The 10,019-nt window shown below is 40.8% G+C and overlaps 1 protein-coding gene across 7 annotated transcripts in view; it reads left to right on the top strand.

Annotated features, from left to right (window-relative positions):
• The window catches only part of BTRC (beta-transducin repeat containing E3 ubiquitin protein ligase), a 208,526-nt gene that overhangs the window by 68,603 nt on the left and 129,904 nt on the right, over positions 1-10,019 (top strand). For 4 of the 7 annotated variants that reach the window (XM_062214008.1, XM_062214007.1, XM_062214005.1 and 1 more), the window contains exon 2: positions 25-132. The exons of the other annotated variants lie outside the window; for them this stretch is intronic. In XM_062214008.1, the coding sequence (XP_062069992.1) occupies positions 25-132 (108 nt within the window). The remainder of the gene's footprint in view (positions 1-24; positions 133-10,019) is intronic. 7 annotated transcript variants of the gene reach the window in all.

Here is a 10,019-nt window from a genome sequence, read left to right as displayed (position 1 = left end):
CTCATAGTTGTCCTCTCTCTGCAGTGCTCTATGCCCAGGTCTCTGTGGCTGGGCTGCTCCAGCCTGGCGGACAGCATGCCTTCGCTGCGATGCCTGTATAACCCAGGGACTGGCGCACTCACAGCTTTCCAGGTACTCTCTCTGTCTCTGGGTTATTTGTGGGCATTAGTGTGTATGTGTAATGCATTAGTTTGTCCCTCCTCTTTCCCATGCTTTACTTAACATTCACCCTTTCTCCTTCTTATTGCCTGTATTTCACATCCCTTGGTACTCCTTTAATGATTAATTTTAATGTAGATCCAGACTGATCATTTTTGGCATGATTGGCTTGCGAAAACTGACATAGTACAGCTTGACCATTGGTTTTCAGATCTGAGTAGAAATATGATAGTCAATTTTAATCTAAGTAAATAGCAATTCAATGTGTAATATTTGTTCTGGACCTACATAAAGCCAATTAATGTACTTAACCAGTTAATTGCAATCAGTTGCCTGAACATCACCTTATGTTTTTGTAATTGCTAAAAATATAAGTGCTCTATTCACAGTATCTCCTTGTTGTTATACAGCTATACATATATATATATGTAAAATATATATACATTTTAAGAACTTTAGTATCTTGAGTAATGGTTCCAATTTCTAGGTGGAAATGGCTTTTGGGTACAGTATTCAGCTTAAAGCAGTCCAGCTGGTCTTGCATAGATTGACAGATTCTAGTTCCCCTGACCTCTTCCTAGAGATAAGAAGAGTACCAGAACGTGAGAGGAAAACTATTGAGAAAGAACATGCAAACTTACAGGGGAAAATGTGAGGAAGAGCTTGGTGCCCATTTGTTTACAGATTATAGTATCAAATGATTGTTCTCTTGGCAGAATTGTTACCTGTCCCCCTAAATGCTAAATGTGCTTATTATTTTATAGTAACACACAACAACTTAGTTTTTATTTGTTTTTGGTCTACATAATTCATATTTTATTTGGAAGAAATTCAAAGGCAAGCTGTAAGTATTAGAGTGCTTATGACTAAGTCTTAGTTACAAGGAGGGAATTTAAGTATTCTGCATTCCTCACCTGTGCTAACATTTACTAATTTTTTATGATACTACTTTAGCGATGATAATGCTGGAGGTTCCCATTTTTCTTTCACAGGATCTAATATTAAATTTTGATTTGTACTGTGAGATAAAATATAGTTAAATGTGTTGGTTATATCAAGTCTTAAATCTTTGTGATATGATCTTTTTTTTAAAGATTTATTTATTTACTTGAAAGAGTTACACAGAGAAAGAAGGAGAGGCAGAGAGAGAGAGAGAGGTGTCTTCCATCTGCTAGTTTACTCCCCATTCGGCCGCAATGGCTGGAGCTGTGCCGATCTGAAGCCTAGAGCCAGGAGCTTCCTCTGGGTCTCCCATGCGAGCACAGGGGCCTAAGGACTAGGGCAATCCTTACTGCCTTCCCAGGCCACAGCAAAGAGCTGGATTGGAAATGGAGTAGCCGGGACTCGAACTGGTGCCCATGTGGAATGCTGGCACTGCAGACTGGGGCTTTAACCCGCTGGGCCACAGCACCAACCCCTGTGATATGACCTTGAAAAGTTGTTGCAATGAGTTTAGCCAGTATGCAGCATCTGAGACCAAGTCATTCAAAACTGCTTTTACTTCAGATACCAGTTGTGAGTTTAAGGGCTTTCACAATCACTTTAATAATTTGCTAGAAAAGACTTCAAGAACTTACAGAAAGCAGTTATACTCAGTTTATAATAGAGAAAAGATACCGGTTAAAATTAGCCATAGAAGTGATACATAGGGCAGAATCTTGGAAGGGTCAAAATGTAGAGCTTCCTGTCATCCTCTCCCTGTGGAGTCATGGATGGAGTTACTGCCTCCCAGCCATATTGTGTAGCAGCATACACAGGAGATTGCCAGGCTTGAAACTAGCCAAGGCTCCATCACGTATTGCCCACCTGGCTTGCCTTTAGTCTCCAGCCCCTCCCATAGGTCATGCTAATTCCTTTAGTCCCTGTCTCCTCCTGGTATTGGAACTGATAAAGTGTGGTTCAGAGCCCCCAACGTGAGTCACTTTTGTCCAATAAGTAAAGCCCCCAGGCCAACAGATATTCCTATCAGGAGAGACGTTCCAGGGATCTAGAGATGATGTTCATGACCACTGTGAAAATTTGATGAAAATTAATGATTTTTCACATGTTGCCAGATTTTTACTTGTTTTATATACATGTTTATTATATTTCTATTCTGTGAAATAAAAGAGGTGCTAAATAATGTAATTCCAAAGTACACTCTCCCAAACTTATAAATTCTATAAAAGAAATATGCAGGGAACTAGCCGGCGCCGCGGCTCACTAGGCTAATCCTCCGCCTTGCGGCGCCGGCACACCGGGTTCTAGTCCCGGTCGGGGCATCGGTCCTGTCCCGGATGCCCCTCTTCCAGGCCAGCTCTCTGCTGTGGCCAGGGAGTGCAGTGGAGGATGGCCCAAGTACTTGGGTCCTGCACCCTATGGGAGACCAGGATAAGCACCTGGCTCCTGCCATCGGATCAGCGCAGTGCGCCGGCCGCAGCGCGCCAACCGCAGCGGCCATTGGAGGGTGAACCAACGGCCAAGGAAGACCTTTCTCTCTGTCTCTCTCTCTCACTGTCCACTCTGCCTGTCAAAAAAAAAAAAAAAAAAAAGAAATATGCAGGGAACTGTAAGAATTATATAGAAGAGACCTTACCTAACCTGAGGGGGAATAAGGATGAGTGGGAACTAATGAGACAAAGGGGAGGAGTGGAGAGAGAGGTAATATTTTAGGCTTGAGGTAGAGCCAGTACAAAGGTCCCAAGGACAGGTGGGGCTTGGTGCAATTATGGACCCTACTGAAAATAAGACTTTTTTAGAGAATAAAAAGAAAGGGGAGAAGGGAATGAGAAAGCCTGGGGAAGCTTGATCACTCAGGCCTTGCTAGTCTTAATACTAAGACTTATATCTTAATACTACCACAGGGCTCTGAAAACAGGTCAGACCTGGTCAGATCTGAATTTCTCTGGCTGGATGAAGAGGCAACCAGATGCATTACTCTGGCTATAAGAGCAATAATTTCAGTAATGAAAGGGACAAATGATGGCAGTTTGGTTTTGGCCTCAGAACCTCTTTGCGCTTCTAAAATTTATGAGGATACCAAAATACTTTTGTTTATATGGATTATATCTATTGATATTTACTATATTTTTATTCAAAATGAGCAGAAAATTAAATATTAATTTACTAATTCACTTAAAACAGCGATAATAAACTTATGGCATATTAATATGAATAGCATTTTAATGGATAAGTATATTTTCAAAGAAATTAAGACTGGCATTGTATTACATTTTTAAAAATCTCTTTAATGTCTGGCTTAATAAAAACCAGCTGGATTCACATCTCTGTTCCTGTATTCAATGTGTTGTATATTTTGGGTAACATATATGAAAGATATCTGGCCTCACATAAATATATAACTTAAAGGGAGGAATATTTTAATACACTTTTCAGGAACTATAATTACTTAAAGATTAGTTGCTGTATAGGATCTGAAAACAAAGTAGTAAACTGCCTGTGTTGTTATATTAAAATCCATTGATCTCAGCCTTTTTTCCCACAAATTATGTTGGAACAATTGGATTCCATATGCCAAACAGTGAACCTTGGCTGTTAATTGTACAATATATAATAATTAACTTGAAATGAATCATAGACCTAAATCTGAACTAAAATTATTAAACTTTGGGTTAGGCATAAATGAGACACAAAAAGCATAAACCATAAAGGTATCCAATGTTGGACTTCATCCCTCTTCAAATTCTCTGCTTTTGAAAAGACACAGTTTAAAAATGGTAAGGTGGGGCCGGCACTATGGTATAGTGGGTAAAGCTGCCACCTGCAGTGCTGGCATCCCATATGGGCACCGGTTCAAGTCCTGGCTGCTCCATTTCCAATCCAGCTCTCTGCTAATGTGCCTGGGAAAGCAGCTTGGGCCCCTGCACCCATATGAGAGACCCAGAAGAAGCTCCTGACTTCTGGCTTCAGATCAGCGCATCTGTGGCTGTTGCGGTCAATTGGGGAGTGAACCAGCAGATGGAAGACCTCTCTCTGCCCCTCCTTCTCTCTCTGGGTAACTCTGACTTTTAAATAAATAAATAAATCTTTTTTAAAAATGGTAAGGTAAGGTACAAACTGGTAACATTATTTGTAAAATGCATGTCTGATTAAAAAAAAAAACTTGTATTCAGAATATATAAAGCATAATAAGATGAAGTGCTCCATAAATTAACAGGCAAAGATTTGTCTAGATGCAATACCAAAGAAAATACACAATTGGCAAATAAAGCACATGAGAAGTTGCTGTCCTTTTAGTCATTGGTCATGCAAGGTAAAATCACAAGTTATTACTATGTTGCTCCCCTCCTGCTGCTTTTCCCCACTGCAGATGTGGGCATAAGGATTCAGTAGACACTAGTTAGTCTTTTTTTTTTTTTTTCTTTAAAGATTTATTTATTTGAAAGTCAGAGTTACACAGAGGAGAGGCAGAGAGAGAGAGGTCCCCAGATGGCCACAACAGCTGGAGCTGTGCCGATTTGAAGCCAGGAGCCAGGGGCTCCTTCTGGGTGTTCCACTCAGGTGCAGGGGCCCAAGGACTTGGGCCATTTTCTACTGCTTTCCCAGGCCACAGCAGAGAGCTGAATCGGAAGTGAAGCAGCCGGGACTCGAACCAGTGCCCATATGGGATGCTGGCACTGCAGGCGGCAGCTTTTACCTACTACGCCACAGCGCCAGCCCTGTGATCTCTTGTTAAAAGATCTCCACAGTGCCCCATATTGAAGCTTTGGTATTGAGGCTCAACATATAATGATGGTTTGAACTGTATTGGGTAAATGATAAAGGTAGTCATACACAATTAAAACCTATACAAGTTAAAATCTTCTGACTTGGACACCAAGATACCAAGAAAAATTCAGATTTTCATTTGGACTAAAGCAGTTTATTTCAAAGAGTTAGAGAAACAGAGTTCTTCATCTACAGGTTCATTCCCCAGATGGCCATAACAGTCAGACCTGGGAGCTTCTCCCAGGTTTCCCATATGGTTGCAGGGCCCAAACACTTGGCCATCTTCTACTTTTCCCAAGCCATTAGCAGGGAGCAGGATTGGAAGTGGAGCAGTCAGGACACATACCTGTGCCCATATGGGATGCTAGCGTTGCAGGTGCTGGTTTTATTTGCTATACTACAATGCCAGCCCCCATTGCCTGCTGTCTTCAGAGTGCACATTAGTAGGGAGTTGGAATCGGAAAGTGGAGCTAGAGCTCACACCCAGGCACTCCAAAATGGGATTGTAGGCATCTAAGTGGCATCTCAACTGCTACACCAAAAGCCTCCATGAGGTGATACTGAAGCAGCCTAAAGACAGGAGGGGCCGGCATTGTGGCAAAGAGAGTTAAACTGTAGCCTGCAGTGCCAGCTTCCTTTAGGTGTGCTGGTTCAAGTCTCAGCTGCCCCACTTCTGATCCAGCTCCCTGCTAATGAGCCTGGGAAAGCAGTGGAAGATGGCCCAAGTGCTTGGGCCCCTGCACCTAAGAGGGACACTGGATGAAGCTCCTGACTGCTAGTTTTGGCTGGCCGATTCAGCCGTATTGGGAGTGAACCAACTGATGGAAGATCTCTCTCTCTCCCTCACTCTTTGTAACTCTGCCTTTCTGCCTTTCAAATAGAAAAATAAATTATATAAAGATCTTTATAAAGAAAGAAGGAAAGAATTATGAACAAATTCACCTTTGGTTTGTTTAATCTTAAAACAAAAAATATTAAAAAAAAATAAATACCACATCCCCGCATAGGCTACTGCTTTTAGAATAAGTTTGGGGAAAGGTTTATTAAGAAATTTTGCTGCTGTGGCAGGTGAGGCCGCGGCCTGCGGTGCTGACATTCCACATGGGCGCTGGTTCAGGTCCCAGCTGATCCACTTCCGATCTGGCTCTCTGCTGTGGCCTGGGAAAGCGGTGGAGGAGGCCCCCACTTCTTGGGCCCTTGCACCCGTGTGGGAGGCCCAGAGGAAGCTCCTGGCTCCTGGCTTTGGATCAGCTCAGTTCCTGCCATTGTGGCCATTTGGGGAGTGAATCAGTGGATGGAGGACTTTCTCTCTCTCTCTCTCTCTCTCTCTCTCTCTCTCTCTCTCTATTTCTCTCTCTCTCTGCTCCTCCTTCTCTGTGTAACTCTTTCAAATAAATAAATGAATCTTTAAAAAAAGAAAGAAATTTTGCTTGAAAATTCAGTAACAAAATGGGCTTTGAATTATGTTGCAGAAGTGAAATTGTGTGGCATAGGCAGGAATGAAAAGCTTAAGAAACACCTTATGATAGAATCCTAGAGGTGGCTATATGGTGTAATAATTAAGAGCATGGACCTTGGTGCCAGGTTGCCTGGGATTCAGATCTGGCTTTGTTAGTTTCTCAGTGTGCTTATTTATAAATATGTGACCTGTGCATACCTTAATTTCCTTACCTTTAAATTGGGAATGCTGCTAGGGTTAAATGAGCTGATTTTATATTAAGTCTTCAGAACAGCATTTGGCAGATTATTGAGTTTTATATTATTAGGAAAATGCACAGAGGACTAGGTTTAAAGGCTTTCATCAAATAGTGTTTTTCACCCTGTATAAAACAGTATACTATTAAAAAATTATTATTTTTTCCTCATAATCTACAACACAGTTCTGTAATATGGAGAACCTTATTCTTGGTTCGGATATTGATAAGATAATTTTCTCCATATTGCTGTAAATATAAATAATTACTTATCTTCAATGAGATTATTATGTCTTATGTAGCAGAAATGAGCTTATGTTCTGGTTTTATCCTGTTAATTCAATAGTTTGTTCTACGTCAAGTTCAGCATACACAGGTGCTAAATATTACTGGCTGACTGATTGGCAGAAACTGGACTTGAACTTCATACTTTCATATTTCCACTGCTGGAATTACAACAGTCTTAATACATTTACATTTTTCTGGTTTGGATCTTATTTACTTAAATTTTTCTTTAGGTTACATTAACACGTAAAATGCACATATCTTAATTAATTTTTTAGATGAATTTTGACAAATGTATAAATTTGTATAGCCTACCTTACTGGCAAGATCCAGAATATTACATAACCTGGGAAAGTTCCTTCATAACCATTTCCAGTCAGTACCCATTCCCCATATGTGATTACTGTTCTGTCATTAAAAATTAGTTTTGCCTGTTCTTGAACTTAGTGTACATGTAGTCTTGCAGGATTATTCTTTTTGTGTCTGTTTTCTTTTGGTCGACATTTATCTATGTTGGGTGTATTAGTCGTTTCTTATGAGTTGGGTATACTAGTAGTGATTTTTTTTTTCCATTCTATTTGAAAGACAGAAAGACAAACTGAGATCTTCTGTCTATTGGTTCACTTCCAAAATGCCTCTACAGGCAAGGCTGGGCCAGGCTGGGACCAGGAGCCCAGAACTCGGTCCCAGTCTGCCATGTATGTGGGTGGCATGAACCTACTAAGCTGCCTCCCAGGGTGCACATTAAACAGAAAGCTGGAATCAGAAGTGGACGCAGGACTCTAACCCAGGCATTCTTATCTGGTATGCGGGCATCCCTAGGGGCATCTTAGCTGTTTTGCCAAACATCTCTCTGAAGTAGTTTATTACTGAATATATTCCATTGTATCAGCATACCACAACTTGTTTATAGGCATTTTGATTATATTTTAAACTGTTTAAAGAAATAGTCAAGTAATTTTTCAAAGTACTTGTCTCAGTAGAAATACTCTTACTGTTAATATTGCCATATATTTTTGTTGTTGTTGTTGTTGTTGTTTTTTTTTTTTTTGGACAGGCAGAGTGGACAGTGAGAGAGAGAGACAGAGAGAAAGGTCTTCCTTTTGCCATTGGTTCACCCTCCAATGGCTGCCGCGGTTGGCGCGCTGCTGCCGGCGCACCGCGCTGATCTGATGGCAGAAGCCAGGTGCTTCTCCTGGGCTCCCATGGGGTGCAGGACCCAAGGACTTGAGCCATCCTCCACTGCACTCTCTGGCCACAGCAGAGAGCTGGCCTTTCAGAAGAGGGGCAGCCAGGACAGAATCCGGCGCCCCGACCGGGACTAGAACCCGGTGTGCCGGCGCCGCAAGGCGGAGGATTAGCCTATTGAGCCACAGCGCCTGCCCAATATTGCCATATATATTTAAGGATGGTCTCAACACCTTCATGGTTTGTCTGTCTTTGAAATCACTGCATTCTTTTTTTTTTTTTTTTAAGATTTATTTATTTATTTGAAAGAGTTACACAGAGAAGGGAGAAGCAGAGAGAGAGAGATCCTATATCCAATGGTTCACTCCCCAGTTGGCTGCAATGGCCAGAGTTGCACCAATCCGAAGCCAGGAGCCAGGAGTTTCCTCCAGGTCTCCCACATGGGTGCAGGGGTCCAAGGACTTGGGCCATCTTCCACTGCTTTCTCAGGCTATAGCAGAGAGCTGGATTGGAAGAAGAGCAGCTGGGCCTCGAACTGGCGCCCATATGGGATGCCTGTGCTTCAGGCCAGGGTGTTAATCCACTGCACCACAGCGCTGGCCCCCACTGCATTCTTTTAGTAAGCATAAATTATCTTAAGAGTCAAATTTTTTTTGAAAAAAGATTTATCAGGGGCTGGCACTGTGGTGCTGTATGGGCATCCCATATGGGCTCCAGTTTGATTCCCAGATGCTCCACTTCTGATCCAGCTCTCTGCTGTGGCCTGGGAAAGCAGTGGAAAATGGCCCAGGCTCCTAGGCCCCTGCACTTCAATGGGAGTCTAGGAAGAAACAACTGGCTCCTGGCTTCAGGTCAGCCGAGTTCTAGCTGTTGCAGCCATTTGGAGAGTGAACCAGCAGATGTAGTACCTCTTTCTCTCTGTGTGTGTCTCCCTCTCTCTATAACTCTACCTCTGAAATAGATAAGTAAAATCTTTAAAAAAAAAAAAAAATTAACTAGGATCCCTTGGCAAAGGTTGAAATTGTTGTTGATTGAAATCAGGAGAAAGACTGTATTTTACTACTTAAGAACACTTAGAAGTCTACTTAGCATCTACAGAGTAGTATGTTGAAATGGAACTTCACTAGTAAAGGCAAGCAACATTATAAATAAATAGAAGACTTCTTTTTTTTTTTTTGAGATTTTAAGAGAATATAGATTATCTCACTGAATGTAAATTAATAGTCAAACCTTACTGGGGGAAATTATCCCATGACTAAAATGCTTATCAAGCACTATTTAATTGCCCTCCTTCCATTATTTATAAATAATTTTAGCACAGCACAATTACTGTATGGTAAAACAAACTTGTGTTTTTTCTGTGCATGTGTTAACATTTGACCTATATTTATCCCAGCAACACCTTTCACATTAAGGGCTTTCAGAGAGTGACAAATCAAAAAGTTTTTATTTTATGGAGAAATTGTTTTCCTGCTTATAATTTTATTTATGGTGAAATAAGTAAATTGTTTGGTGAATATATAAACAAGAAAATATCACGAATAATCCTCTAACTTTAAGGTAATATTACTATGTTGGTTTCCTTCTATCTGAAATATCTATGCATTTAGTATATGTGTACACACAGTCATGCCCACATGAATAATAGTTTTGTTTTAAAATGTTTTTATTATGAAATTATAAAATTTAACAGAGAAAATACAGAGAAATAAAAAGAAGAAAGAAACTATCTTACATGTCCTCTCATGTATTACCTTTGCATTGATTCAGAATTCATTGAATGTTATCTACCTCATATTGTTGCCCAAATGCTACATTCATTAATTGGCAACACTAATTTTTGGCCACTCTTTTAACTGTGGTTAGTTGCTCACTTGTTTTTATATTTTATTTATTTTATTTATTTTTAAGATTTATTTATTTGTTTGAAAGAGTTACACAGAGAGAGGAGGAGAGACAGAGAGAGAGAAGTCTTCTCTCTGCTGG

Source organism: Lepus europaeus, chromosome 17 (genome assembly GCF_033115175.1).
Source record: "Lepus europaeus isolate LE1 chromosome 17, mLepTim1.pri, whole genome shotgun sequence".
In the NCBI taxonomy this organism is placed as follows: Eukaryota; Metazoa; Chordata; class Mammalia; order Lagomorpha; family Leporidae; genus Lepus; species Lepus europaeus.
This window is presented reverse-complemented; position numbering and strand designations above follow the sequence as displayed.